Source organism: Mastigoproctus giganteus, chromosome 8, assembly GCF_048544385.1.
Source record: "Mastigoproctus giganteus isolate SK-2022 chromosome 8, ASM4854438v1, whole genome shotgun sequence".
Lineage (NCBI taxonomy): Eukaryota > Metazoa > Arthropoda > Arachnida > Uropygi > Thelyphonidae > Mastigoproctus > Mastigoproctus giganteus.
In genome coordinates, this window is record NC_143582.1 from 64763323 (window position 1) to 64779176 (window position 15854).

At 36.5% G+C, this 15854-nt stretch overlaps 1 protein-coding gene across 1 annotated transcript in view; it reads left to right on the forward strand.

Moving 5' to 3' along the window:
* The window catches only part of LOC150081579 (small COPII coat GTPase SAR1B-like), a 92235-nt gene that overhangs the window by 60947 nt on the left and 15434 nt on the right, over positions 1 to 15854 (forward strand). The window contains exon 6 of the mRNA XM_090380556.1: positions 1227 to 1358. Coding sequence (XP_090236682.1) covers positions 1227 to 1358 — 132 coding nt within the window. The remainder of the gene's footprint in view (positions 1 to 1226; positions 1359 to 15854) is intronic.

The following is a 15854-nucleotide window of genomic DNA, read 5'->3' on the forward strand; positions in this document are numbered from 1 at the left end:
GATAAGGGAACATTTGGAATTTTAAGCAGTCTTATGGCTTATGTACGTTATTACAGTCTAAAGGAAATAAAGTAGAAGAATTTCTTTTTGTTGAACAATTAAAGGCTTATACAACAGGAGAAATGATTTTTTTGTGATTTGAAAAATACTTACAGGAAAACAGTATTACTAATATTGTATCAGCTGCTTTTGATGGAGCAAAAAATATAAGTGAAAAACTCCATGCTGCTCTGCAACTGAATATTAAATCAATAAATGAAATAAAAGCCAAACCTTGAGTGATCATCTGTTGGTCAATTATGCGATCAAAAGAATATATAATAAATCATGCTTATCACACACACCTCATTAAGCATCTCTAAGCGAGTGGATGGGTGAATGAGAAGGGTTTGTGTGGTTTTTTTTTTTTTTTTTTTTTTGACTGATGCTATGCTTTCTTGCTTACTTTCTTGCTTTCTTGCATCATGTGCCCTTGCTAATGCTAATATTGAATTCACTGTATTTTGATGAAACCACAACATGTTTGTCAATCTCCAATGGAGCAGTAAACTGCTAAATGATATTCTTAGCTTTCAGCGTTTACAGTTTGTGTGGGGGGGAAAAATCACTAATATGCCATTGGGAGAAACTAATGTTTATGTGCAGAGTTGGTCTTCAAGAAAGCATAAGGGTTTGCAGAAAAATCCTTGAATTCTAGCTGCTAACAATAACCATAAAATGAAACTAGGTTTTATCTCAAGAAATGTAACATCTAAAATTTCAGGCTGGGAACTAGTGATGGTAATTGCTAACACAAATGATAGTATCATTTTGCAAAAATGTACTGATCATTCAATTTCATATCCACTTTAAAATAAAGTATATATGTAGATATTATAGTGAAATATACAATAGCACTTGCTTAAACACAATAAGTGCTGCTTCATGTTTCACTAAATGCTGTTACATAAGCAAGCTTGTGGGACTTAGTTCTGTATGGTTAAGCCATTCTTAGTGAAAAGTGATTACTTTTCAGTGACTGATTAACAGCCGAGTCAGCACTGCAGATCAGTTAGATCTTAAAAAAAAAAAAGTTTGATTTTATACTTATTTATGTACATTTGGTATTTCTGAAAATAGGATTTTTTATTTTTTTTATTCCAAGAAACCTCAGTACTAAAAATAAAATAGTTTGCTTGCATATGCATATCACCAGCTTAAATTTAAATTAATTGAAAATATTTCAGAGTGTCCTTACAGATGAACAGTTGTTGAACTGTCCAGTGTTAATATTGGGAAATAAAATAGACCGACCAGGAGCAGTAAGTGAAGAGGAATTAAAACAATATTTTTCTTTACATGGACTAACTACAGGAAAGGTAATGATCTGGAAAAGTTTAATTTTGTATCCACATTTTATCCAAAAACAGACATTTCTTACAATACCAAAAATGTTTAATGCACATAATTTACTAAAATATGTTTAATGAAATTGCCCATATTCATTAGATAAGCAATGATAACAAGAAGCAGTTTGTGCTAGAGATCATAACTTTTGGTGAGTAGCAAAGCGGTTTTACACAGAAACTGTGTTTTTTTTTTTTTTTTTTTTCTTTAATTCAGCAAATGTTTTTACCTGTTTCATTTATTTGTATTTACATTACTGAAACTAAGAGCTACTAAGGCTCAGTATATCCTATGTTTTGTCAATACTTAAAAATTCATAAGAGTTTACCTCAATTTTTCTTCATAGGTTTACTTCTGCACCATACTTTCCAAGTAACTACATAGTAACTCGATCAACACCCAACGTCCATTTCTCATTTCAGATTCATGGTCATTTACAAGCATGCATAGTAACAGTTAATCACCTATTTATATTGAAGTGCATACACACATACCTTTCATTAGTTTTCTAACCTGTGAACAAGACAGAGGTCAAAAAGCTTGGTCCACTTCAGGGAGGAAATTGTCGTAAATTATTTTTCATCATCGTGTTTTATATTTAACTTTTATTTCAGTATAATTTTATTGGCATTTAACTTAATTTTTAAACCATTATATATTTGACATAATGTCTTCAGTCACTTGAGGTTTCGTCTAGGGTCTGGTTGGGGCTTTGGCAGTGATCTCAGCATGCTGGATCGTTCATATGCAAAGAGTGACGAATACATTAAATTATTTTAAAGAAGCTATTATACATTTTTAAGTTGGTCTTTCTTGGAGAGTATGGTGCAGAAGTCATTCTGTGAAGAAGGATTGAGGTAAACTCTTACAAATTTTTAAGTATTGTATTTACTTGCAACAGCCCATGTTTCATGGTGACTCATTGAAACTTTTGAGTGACTGATTGACACCAGTCACTTTCACCTCTGCCTGTGGCTATTTTTAATCTGTTATTCCGTGTATCCCCTCCCCCCCAAGCTAGCAGTTTTCCGATGCAACTAGTGCTGCCTTGTAGCATCAGTGAATATTTTTACACCCTTTCTATTTAAGTGTATCCCATCCCTGTAGAAACAGTCTCTCCTGTTAACAAGCACAGACGGTGGTGAGCTTTGAATATTCTAACAATTCACTTGCAGTTTTGCCAACTTTTTGATGTGAAACATCCTTGGGGCTTCCTGCCATGGATGTGACATCATCCGCAGCTCTCCCCAGAGGCTTCGAGCACTCGCTAGTGTGATTAGAGCACAATGCATTTTTTGTGGCCGGTATGATATCTTGAGTCAGCCCGGTCATCATACCCCCGTCCTTTATGATGATACCTGTATACGTTAGCATCTCGAGTTCTAACTTTTTAGAATTTTTGAATAGTATGACGTCACAATCATACTTCCTGAAGTAAGTTTGATTGCAACAGTCATACTGCAGTAAGTATGATTGCAATAATACAAGTGTTTGTCATATGACTGCAACAATACAAGTGTTTGTCATATGACTGCAACAATACAAATATTTGTCAACAATTTATTTTTTTGTCTCGTATTTTCATTACATTCCATTGTTAGGTGCCCTGAACAGCTGCGTATGTCGTTTCAACTACAAGATCGTAGTTCAATCGACGCTGCTTTCTAGACACATTTAGATACGTTGCAATCGGAAGTATAGAGTACCTCTCTTACTTTAGTTATCATAAATCCATTGTATCTTGTCTTCCAGAAATTATGAAAATTTGCGAATGTTACAATAAAATATTTACAATACAAAAGCTCTTTTATTTCGTAATCAATATACAAATAAAAATAACTAAAAGAAATGCGAAGGTTCACATAAAACCATCTACCCCATGTGCTCGGCACACGCTCAACTTTTTTTATTCGTCTCTCTTTTTTTTTAACAACTAGGGAATATAATGGATACTTTTTTTTTTTTCATGATAAAATTTTAATATTGCGAATAAAAAATAACATGAAATATTTCCCATTTCACAAATAACAAAAACTATTACAAAACATTCTACAATATAAAACAAACTCTTCTAGAAAAGGTACACAAAAATCACACATTACATGAAAAAAATCATTATACAGATATTCTAAAAATTGCCATATAGAATTTACTTCTTTATTAATATCTGTTGTCGATCTTCGACTTTGCTCAATAGTTGAGCGATGATTACAGAGGAATCATTTGACATAACAATCTGGATCAGTGGTTTTACATTTAGATGTATGGTCATCATAATCTGCAATGTGTTCATTTGTCACAATATTATTCATTACGCTGAAAGCTCGCTCAGCTTCAGCACTGCTAATCTGGCTTTCTGAATTGAAGAGGGAATTTCACTCGAGTTTAAAGATAAACTGGCTTCGACAAAATCTCTAAAATCATTAATTTTTATTTCATATTTTTATCAGAAAAACTTAAATTTCTTATTCGTTTTTCACCGTCTTGCCACAGAGACGAAGGTTCTTTCATATTCCATGATTTCAGGTAGCATATCATTATTTTCTTTATTTAATTTAAAATTTCTCTGTGCGTTAATAACTTATCCTTAATAACATGTCATGAGGTAATTTTTTAAATGTGTTCTTACTTTCACTTCCTTCAAATTCTTTCAACTTTAACATGCTCTCAATTTTAGTTTTATAATTTCCTTCAGAATTTTTCAAATTAGCAATAGCATTGATAGTTAGAATAATTCATTTATCTGCTTTTACTATAGTGATACTGCGACTTTGTAAAGCTTCCGAAAGGTAAGAGAGAGCCCCTGCAGGATGTCGATCATTAGTGCTAAATCGTTAAGAAATTCCAGGTTTAAAAGTCGGTTTAATAATTCGGAATTTAACTTCTGATTCAAAATGTTTGCATGAAGCGGGATAATTGCTGCAAACTGCAAGCTACAAGCTGCCCATCGTGGCCCGAACACACCGATCTTTTGTAGTTTCCAGATCAGGTTCTTCAGCAATCATCCTTAACTCGCACTGGTTTTTTGGAGATTGGCGATACAATGCATACAGTTTTTTTTTTTTTTTTTTAAATTATTGCCTGTATGCCATTATATTTTGGAACATTTTCTTCACAGTGAAAGCCTCGGCGTGGTTTCCAAATCTGCCAACATTTCATCTTCAGAAAGTTTACTTAATATCTTAGTTGCTTCATTCACCTTCCCCCTTCGGCATCACTACTGTCACTTTGATTACTGTGCAAAATATCGGAATCACTCTGATATTCAGCTGCTGTGACCATGTAAACATAGACAGGAGAAATTTACTGAAACGTGTGGATCACTCACTTCTCCAAAAAACTTATGCCTGTTTGTCAGAGTAAAGGGGAACCACAACACAGGTTGACCAGAGGCTATTATTTGTGTCAGGAATCTTCTTAATCCTCTGACTGGATATGTAAAGCATATTAACTAGCGCAACTTCTCGGAATGTGGCTCCATAGGTTTTACAGACACCACTAACATTGTGGAACAGTAATCCTCTTCACCCTTAATTTGCGCTTTCTAATTACCTAAGTTGCCTAAAGGCCAGAGGTGAGAACAATGCATATAAAGCTGTCTCTCGTAATCTGTTCATTCTACAGAAATTATTTTAAATGTTTCCTTAGAAACCAAGGGGAATTCAAAAAAATTCGCTATGAAGAAGTTCGTTTAACAGAGGTCCAGCTGTAATTAACTCAAAAATGAAGCAATTTTAAAATACATAACTAGTCGATTGTGCCATTAAAATGCTGGGGATGGGGCTCCGCTCGCCCCACCATAGTTCCAGTTCTGGATACAATATAATTAAATTCAGGATTTCATTTATAAAATAAATAATCATTTCAGCAATGGGCTCGCATATTTTCAAAAAAAATAACAATGGGCTCTTGCAAGCCCACTATAGCTCACCACTGCTTACTCCTATCGTAACTGGGCACAATTGCTGACACTTTCAAATTCAACCCTTACTCAACGACTTTGCCTTAGCGTTGTCCTGTACTTGTTTAGTAAATCAGCAGATCTGCTACTCTTAATGTCATTAATGCTGATGTGTACAATATCACCTTTTGTGCCCTTAAAAGATATCTTCTTTACATCTTCAATTTTTGTATACCCGAGTCCTTTCCACCTATCGTTTTTTGCACAATATATTTCCCATTTCTCTGACAATAGAATCACCAACAATAGCTACCTCTATTAGGACCAGCGTATTCTGCTTATTCTGGGGTTGCTGATGTGCTGCCTGATTTTAATACCTTTGTAGGCATCCCACTGTACTCTTCAAGCTCTGATAAAGGCCCATCACAATGCTGATCAGTGATTTGCGAATCCTGGATATAATATCCTACCAAAAGTCGAGATACCCACTTTGATTGCAGGAAACTGTGTAGTACTATAAAATATACAAATATTTTGGTTTATTATGGTGATCAGTGGTGAGCTCAGAATTCATTTTCAATCACTGAAGCAAATAGGAGCTAACAGAGACAATGAGTGGAGCTGATGCACCTTGAGATGGCAGATTACTTCATCTCACTGGCCCTGAGCGCCAAGTGATAGTGACTTTTTCCAAAGAAAAAAAAAGTTTTATTTGTTTTTATTTTTAAAAGGAAAACAACCTTTCTTTATTTAGTATATATATATTTATTACTAATTAACTACTAACTTCTACAACTGCTTGGTCACTGGTGGCACCTCTCCTGCCTCCGTGTGGTGGCGCCGGTAACAGACATCCCACTGAGTAAACTTTCCACATTTTTAATCCAGAAATGTTTTGAAAATGTGGCTGGCCCACCAAAAATGGTCCGAAGACTTCAATCTGGAGACCTTCTAGTTGAGATGTATGAACATCAATACTCAGAAAGACTGCTTAGAATATCTACATTTGGTGGAATTCCCACAAAGGTTACCTCACGTGCCACCTTGAACTCCTCTAAAGGGGTAATAGCAGAGTGGGATCTTCTTAACGTTTCAGAGGAAGAGATCGTTCAAGAACTAAACAATCAAAATGTCATACATGCTAGAAGGGTAGTCATAAGAAAGATGGAGTACTTACTCCTACTTGGACAGTAATTCTCACATTCAATACACCAACTGTGCCATTAACCGTAAAAGCTGGATATTTGATATGTAAAATTAGACCATACATTCCTAACCCAGTCCACTGTTTTAAGTGCCAGAAGTTTGTGCACTCCCAAGCAGTCTGCAGAGGTGTTACCACCTGTGCCTCCCGTGGTTTAAAAGAGCACACACACACACACACACACACACACACACACACAGACTGCACTACTGAATACAGTGCTATCCAAATTACCAAGGAAGTGCACCCAATGGCAAAGAGAAAAGAAAATCCAAAAATACAGAGTCGAACACAAAGTGCTATAAGATGAAGCAAAGAAACAGTTTTTAGTATCCCCTAAATCACCTTCTTATCTTCAGTTGTGCAAAAGCAACAACACTCCATAACAGTTCAAACTGATTGTTCAGTTCCTCCAAGCATAGAGGAAGAAAGCTCGACGCAACAACATAGAATTCTTTCTGTAAATACACCACTGTCCATACCGCCAAATAAAACTTCTGTACAGCAGCCAGTAAGATAAACAAGTTCTGAAGGAGAGAAGCAAAAATCCTGTACTGATATCATAGACACTGACCAAAAATTACATGAGGATGATATACTACTTGAAATACATGCAGAGGAAGACGTGGGCATCAGCAGATCAATTTTCCCTAAAAGGGAAAAAACAAGAATAGACAGGCATAAACAAACAGCCACACCAGATAATCCTCAATAATGCACAGAATCATTCAATGAAATTGTTGTGGACTCAGAACTAACATAGACAATGTTTAGGACTTAATTACTGAATATAAGCCTGCTGTTCTTTGTCTACAGCAAACAAACTTGGCCCCTCAAATATCTATAAGCATAAAACATCACATAATCCTTAGGAAAGATAGGAACAACTGTGATATAGCTCATGGAGGAGTAGCATTGCTAGTCAACTCCAGAACTCCTTTCAGACCTATCCCTCTGCAAACAACTTTAGAAGCAATTGATGCCCAAATTATGGTGGGGATGGCAATAGCAGTTGTTTCCTTATACCTTTCGCCAATTATTCATACACTTCAGCTGATTTGGATAATTAATTCCTCAACTGCCACCATCTTTTTGTATCTTGGGTCACTGGATTAGGCATCACTCCTTATGGGGTTCCTCACATCTTGATAAGAGAGGTCAATTAATTGAAAATTTTTTTGAAAAGCACAATTTAATTTTATTAAACAATGGCAGTCACACATACATACATCACTCCTCAAGGTCAACTTCTGCAATTGATCTTTCAGTATGCTCGCCAAATTAGTTTCCATTTATTGATTGAACGGGTACTGAAAACCTTTGTGACGTGATCACTTTCCAGTAATATGTACACTTTCGACTAACTCTCCTCCTCAAACCGAAATAAAAACAATCTGGAAGTTTGACAAAGCTGACTGGATGAAATATCAAAAACTGGCACATTTAGATATTCAGACCATTGAGACTCTTACCATTGACTCTGCAGTTACTTACATCACTCAGCAAATAATAAGCAGCTGCAGTAATCGCCATACCCAAATCATCTATGAAAACCCGCACATACCCAAAAATATGCTGGAATAAAGCCTGTATCAATGCCAAAAAGAGAAGAATAAATACTGGAATTTATTTCCCAAACACCCAACCACAGCTAACCTCATACAGTTTAACAAAGCAAGAGCTAATACTCGTCATATACAACAAATGAGTAAAAAAGAGACATGGTCCTGATATGCCTCTACTATAAACAGAACCACAGCTATCAAAACAGTATGGACTAAAGTCAGAATTAATGGGAAATACCCTGCTGTAACCACTTCTAAAAGGGAAAGAAATCCTGAACCATCTTGAAATTGCAAATTCATTAGGTGAAACCTTTCAAGCTCTCTCAGCTGTAACTGCTTATGAGCCAACTTTTCAGTCGCATAAAGTACAGGCAGAAAAATAGAACTTGAATGCTAATACAACATGCCAGCTTCTATATAACGTACCCCTTACAATAACCAAGTTACGCAGTGCACTCTTACTATCAAAAACTAATGCTGCTGGCCTAGACAGGACCTTATATGGCCTTATACCATGTTATGTCATCTGAGTGAAGAATTCCAGTCTGCTCTTCTAAAACTATATAATAGAATCTTTATTGAGGATTACTACCCTACTAGCTGGTGTCATTCCATTGTACTAACTTTCCCAAAACCAGGAAAGGTCAATTCTGATCCAACAAATTACAGACCTATTGCTTTAACTAGTTGTTTAGGAAAGACATTAGAAAAAAATAATTAATGCCAGGTTGACATGGTTCCTGGAGACAGAAAACATCCTAAGTTGAAATCTATATGGCTTTCGAAAAAGTAGATCAACACTTGACTTCATGGTCAAAGCTGAAGGTAACATTTGAAATGCATTTCTCAGAAACGAACACTTAGTGATGATATGCCTTGGCATCACCCTAAGTAGATTCAGCTTCCTTAGACAAGTTGTATGGATATGCTTAATATGCTCCAAAAAGCTTAATTTCGGTACATGCTAACTACCTACACCTATACCATTCACTAATTAGATCTAGACTAGACTATGGGTCTCCTGTCTATGCCTCAGCCAGACAAAGTGTATTAAAATGGGTTGACCCAGGACATCACAATGCTCTCTGAACTGCCCTAGGAGCTTTTCATGCATTGCTAGTTCAGAGTCTCTATATAGAAGCACACAAACTACCTCTATTCCTTTGTCGGCATGCTTTGCTATTAAATTATGCAGCTGAAATCAGAAGTTTCCCACATCATCCTATATGGCAATATTTGTTCACACCAAAATGGGATAATTTGTATAAAAATAAGTAACCTTCGCAAAATAAACCATGTGGTATTCGGCTACAAAGCCTAAACATGTTGTTGACTAAATATGGAAAACATAATTCCTGATGAAAACACAGCTACACCACCATGGCAAATACCCTTGGCACATGTAGATAAATACTTCCAACAATGGGGAAAGAATGCCCTTCCAAATTTCAATATTAAGCAGATTTATGCGGCTCACTCCTTTCAATTCACTAGTTACACTCAAATTTACATTGATGGGTCCAAATTTTACAGTATCTCGTCAGCTCCCTTTGGAGTGCAGCATATTTACACCACAGAACTGTATGCTATCCTGATGGCTTTAGAGAATGTAAAACAATCTTCATACCTTGAAACCATTATTTGTACCGATTCCTTAAGCACAGTGTAAACTCTTCAGTGTAAACTTCCTTCCAGTCATCTCTTTTTACAACAAATTCAGTTTCATTTAGTGCAGCTTCTTTCAAACAGGCAAAAAATAATCTTCTGTTGGATACCTGGACATGCTGGAATCGCAGGCAATGAACAAGCAGATTTTTCTGCCAAGAATGTGAGTCTCATAACATCAGATATTCAGATACCTTATACCGATTACAAACATGTCATACAATGTACTGGAAAAAAAAATTGGCTGTCCATTTGGCAGGAGAACAAAGCCAATAAACTGTTCCAAATTAAAAACAATCACAAGCAGTGGGCATCAAGCCTAAGAGGGAATAGAAAGGAAGAAATTGTGCTTTCTAGATTACCGATTGGGCATACCCACCTCGCTCATAGTTATCTACTCACATGGGATGATCCTCAAACTCAACTCACAGTAAAACACCTTATTCTAGAATGCCCATTATACCTGAAAGAACGAAAAATAGCTTTCTGCCTTCCTGAAAATAACAAACAAATACCATCTGATCTGAACCTGCCTGTTTAATATATCAAACCTGTTCCAATGAATATTGTTATAGGTCCATTATGACCTTTGTAGCCCTTGCACCAACAAATCAAACCATCAACATCAATAATTTCATCTCACTATCAGACCCAAGAGCAGGATTATCAAACTGAGAAGTACTTCTGGGCTATATAAAAAGTTCTCAGGGGATAACATTCATGTATGAGAAATTCTTTAGGGAAGGGGATGCTGGAGATTTATCAAACTCTAACATGGAGCTAAATGATTTTGTAATAACTGAGAGGAAAGTGGAAGAGAAATTGTTGAAGTGGTAGATCCCATCTACCCTAACTTTCATTAGTAGATGGGATCTACCCCATTATACCCCATTATAGGGAGGCAGCGAAGGAAGTAAGCAAACCTTTAGCCATAATTATGAGAGCATCCTAGGATTCAGGGGAGGTCTCCACATACTGGAGATGTTCAAATATATCCCCAATTCACAAGGGGGGGATCAAAGGGTGACATGAGTAATTACAGGCCTGTTAGTTTAACTTCTGTTCCAGGGAAAATAATGCAGTTACTGGAAAATGAAGTTATGCAGGATCATCTAGACGAGGCCCAGTTATATTTTAGGCACAGCATGGGTTTGTTAAAGGGAAATCTTGTTTGACCAATTTGATTGGATACTATTATGCAGTAACAGAGGAACTGTATGCAAAAAATAATTTTGATGTTATATACTTAGATTTCAGGAAAGCTTTTGACACTGTTGCACATAATAGACTACTGTACAAATTGGAGCAGTGTGGCATTAAAGGAAAGTTACTGCTATGGATATATGGGAGAAGTTGGAGAGTTGTCATTAATGGACACTGCTCATCCTGGACTAATGTTACTAATGTAATGTTATATTTGGATGCAGCACCAAATCCTGGAGTTCTCCAGGGTTTGGTGCTGGGTCCATTGTTTTCTGCATTTATTAATGATATTGATGAAGGTATGTATCAGGCTTAAAGTCTAAATTTGCAAGTGATATGAAGATTAGTAGGGTGGTTGGCGACAGTAATGATAGTATACTACTACTGCAACAAGATCTAGAAAAATTAGGCAGTTTGGCTGAGAAATGGTAATTGAAATGGTGGTTGATTGCTGTGGTTTAACATTGACAAATGTAAAGTAATTTATATGGGTAGCAGTAATTCCAGCTTAATCTACCAACTGTGTGGTACTACACTTAGGGTAGTGGAAAATGAAAAAGACCAGGGGACTAGTGCAGACAGGCTTCCAGGACAGCAAATGGGGTTTTGTGTATGATATACCGTATTTCCCCATGTATAAGATGCACCTTTTTTCGAAAAATTTGGGGTCTAAAAACTGGTTGCCTCTTATACAGAGGTTGTAGATTTTTTTTACTTGCATTTCCCGCTTTTTCGCGCTTGTTGTCTTTGCGCTCATTGTTTCGCACTTGTTACCGGTATATTAGGTTACGTTTTGCCACGTTCTGCCCAGAAAGGGCTCAGAAAAGATTTTCGTACAGTGCTGAATTCAAGTTAAAAGTGATCCAGTTTGCAAAAGTGAATGGAAATCGTGCTGCTGAACGGAAGTTTGGTCCTCATCCAACTGAGAAAACAATCCAAGACTGGCTATGGGAAGAAGAAACCCTACTGAAAACGCCACGGCAGAAGAAGGCCATTAGAAGCAAGTCAGCAAAATGGCCTGATTTAGAGAGGGAATTGAAGATATGGATTGAGGAGCAAAGGGCAATTGGAATTCCTGTGTCCACAAAGATGGTTCAGCATGAGGCAAGAAGAATTGCTGATGAAAAAGAAGTTACTGATTTCAAAGGAGGACACAATTGGTGCTTCAGGTTTATGAAACGGAATGGACTAAGCATGCGTACACACACCAGACTTGCCCAAAAGATGCCTGAAAGCTATGAGCAGAAGGTCCTTGAATTTCATCGTTTTGTCATTCAATGTCGGAAGACACATCAGTTTGAGTTGGGACATATTGCAAATATCGACAAAGTCCCCCTTCAATTTGATGTCCCAAGTAATTTGAAGAACTGTTGATAAGAAGGGGGTGAAAACTGTAACTGCGAAGACAAGTGGACATGAAAAGAGCCATTATACAGTTGTTCTAGCTTGTTGTGCCAATGGAACCAAGCTGCCTCCTATGCTGATTTTCAAACGCAAAACAATGCCAAAAGAAGACATTCCTCGAGGAGTGATTGTCCACGTTCATGACAAGGGTTGGATGGATCAGGATTGGATGAAGATCTGGTTTGAGAAAGTTTGGAGCAGGAGACCAGGTGGGCTCTTACGCAAACCTGCCCTATTGGTACTTGATCAGTTCAGGGCACACATAAAAAAAATACAAAGAAGATTGCTGCAGAGCAAAAAACAAAACTTGCCTTCATACTTTGACATCCCAGCTTGAACCACTTGATGTCAGCATTAACAAACCCTTCAAAGCTGACATGAGAGACGAATGGAACCAGTGGAGGAAGTCTTCTGGGGACAATTTGACACCAGCAGGAAGAGTGAAGAAACCAACTATAGGAGAAGTTTGTACCTGAGTGAAAAGATCCTGGGATAATATCAAGATTGAGATCATTGTCAAGTCATTTAAGAAGTGCATTTCAAATGCCATAGATGGAACTGAGGACGAGGCAATATATGAAGACAGTGATTCGTCATCAGACACAGATGAGGACAAGCTAATGGATGGGAGTTTTGACAGTGATAAGTTGTATGAATTTTATGATGAAAAAACTTGAGTTCAATAACTTTATGTAATACATTTTTTTTCAAATTTTGGGCCCCAAAATTAAGGTGCATCTTATACATGGGAGCGTCTTATACATGGGGAAATACGGTACATAATTTTTCTAGTAGGGTTAAGGAGGTGACATTTCCATTGTATAAGGCAAATGGTCAGACCACATCTTGAATACTGCATACAGGTCTGGAGGCTTCATTTTAGGAAGGATGTAGAACTGCTGGAGTGGGTACAGAGATGGGCAACGAGGTTGGTGAGGGGACAAATGGGTGCTCTTACCTAGAAAGGCTACAGTTCTGCAAATTACAGCATTTGGAGACTAGGCACCTGTGAGGCAATCTGATTGAGGTGTTTAAAGCTTTGAATGGATTGAGCAAGCTCGATGCTGATGGGATCCTTCCTTTTGCTCAGATTAAACATGTGAGATATTTAAATTCAGGAAGGACAGTTGAGAAATAAGTGTACATAAGTCTTCCTTTAGTGAATGGGTGGTTGATTACTGGAACAAACTTCCGTCTTTTGTTGTGGAAGTGAATAGCCTGAATAAATTCAAGAAAGGACTAGACAAGCTGTTGGAGGGGATGGATAGGTGAAAAGGATTTTTTTTTTTTTTTTTTTTTACTGATACTGTATAAGTTTGCTTTCTGGCATCATTTGCCACTGCTGGTACTAATACTAAAACAAATCCAAGTTCATTGACTTTTTTGTAATAGTATCTTAGTAAAAATATTTGAAACAGACATCCCACATTTGGCCTAAAACATGACTACTCTTTCTCAATCATTACATTCAACAGTGCAGATTTCTAATCTCCTCTAAGATAATTGCATGGTTTATGCCTGGTACACTAATTAGTTAAATTTTGCTGAAATTTTCATGTGTTCAGTTTTAGTTCCCTTTTTTATACAGGCACTCCCTGGCTTACGTAAAACTTGACTTATGGAAATTTGACTTTACATAAGTTATTGCCAGCCGGTGCAAACTGAAAAAAATATGGAAACTTATTTTGCTTCAATAGGGATAAATGGAGGTATTCTGAAAATATCATAATGTGAACCCAGTAACACATTTTTTTTTTTCCCCCTGTAATTCATTCCAAGTCCTTGAAAGTTGAAAATTTCCCTATATTACTAAGCTATTTATCTCTCTAAAAGGTCACATTTATAATGGAAATTGCACTACCCTTTCATTGTTATAATATATGTTCCCATTAGAAGAATCAATTTTGAACGTCTTTGTGATATTTTTCTAAAGCATGTTTCTGGAGGTCATGACCAAAAAAGCAATTTACACTTTCCGGTTTATTGGGTTTTTCTGTTAGTGCATCTAATTATAAACAGGTAGTAAACTTGATCTTATTGCATTTGTGATAATACCGATAACTGGGAATTCTGTGAGTTATTACGTTATGGTATTATGGTGAAATGAGTTCCCCTTCACTGAAATCTTCAATCATATGAAAAACATAAATAAATTTTCAGAATATTCTCTTCATTCCTATTTGCTTATTACAATGGTGAAAGGGACCAGCGGAAAGTGCAAATGCTGGCAGTGCTAGGAAACGAAACAAAATTTATTTAGAAATGAAGATGATTAATTAAGAAGTATGGAGCAGGACAAAGTTTGTCATCTATTGCACAGAATTAGGTCTCGCTGCTTCAACAGTGAATGCTATTTTAAGGGACAGTGCGTGTGTAAAAGAACATGTTAAAGGATCAACACATTTAAGATCAACAGTGATCACAAAATGGTGTTCAGGTGCTATATCGAAGATGGAAAAGCTATTAATAATCTGGATGGAAAATCAGATTCAGAAGCAAGTGCCCCTGAGTCCAATGGCCATTCAAGCAAAAGCAAGAAGTATTTATGAGGATATTAAGGATAAGTATGGCGAACATCAAGCCAAGTTCATGGCAAGCAACAGGTGGTTTAATAGGTTCAAGCATCGCACTGGTTTCCAAAACATTAAAGTATGCAGTAAAGTTGCCAGTGCCAATTCTGCAGCTGCAGAGAATTTTGTGATGTTTTGGAAAAAACCCCTTATAAATCTCCACAGACCTCAACTTCTGCAGTGGCGTGCTTATCAGCTAGAGAGTTAATTCTGGCAACGATGCGAAAGGTAAAACTTGCTGATGTTATGCCTATCTCCTCTCTCTTTTTGTAATTTGATAATTATGAAATTTTTGTAATTTTGTACACTTTTGTAATTTTTCCTCCGCATGAGATAAAATAATCGAATAAATAATTCTATTTACATGTTCATCGAACATTTCTTTTTTGCTTCAATCAAATTCAGTGTGCATAGTTGCAAGATTTTTAACTAAATGCCAAAGCATTTTCTATCCTCCTGATAATTGTTTTCCATACCTTTTCCAAAATCTTTCCAAAGCTTTTCTTTAGACTCTTTCATATGTTTTAGCCCACTTGCAGTTCTCTTTATATTCCAGTAAGGATTTACAGTTGTAACAGCCAAAATCTGGCCACCTTGGGATCTGAAGGATGCTGATTTTTGGATAATAAATTTAGCTAAATATAATGTCAAAATTCAAGCATAGATAAAGGGATAATGCATTGGCAGCCTAGGAAGTTTACATTTGATAATTTTTCTACATGATTTATTTATTTTGTATTTACTTCATTATTATATTCTTTTATCTCATAGGCTATTGGTCATTGGAAAGGTGATATATGTGGTATATCGCCGACCGGGCTAGCTGGGTGGGTAAAGTGCCTGCCTGGCAACCCAAAGGTCGCGGGTTCGATTCCTGCCTCGGGCTTGGATCAAAGTACTGCAAAAACCTTGGGAAGTGCATTATGGCCACAGAAGCCTATGCGCCAACAAATACC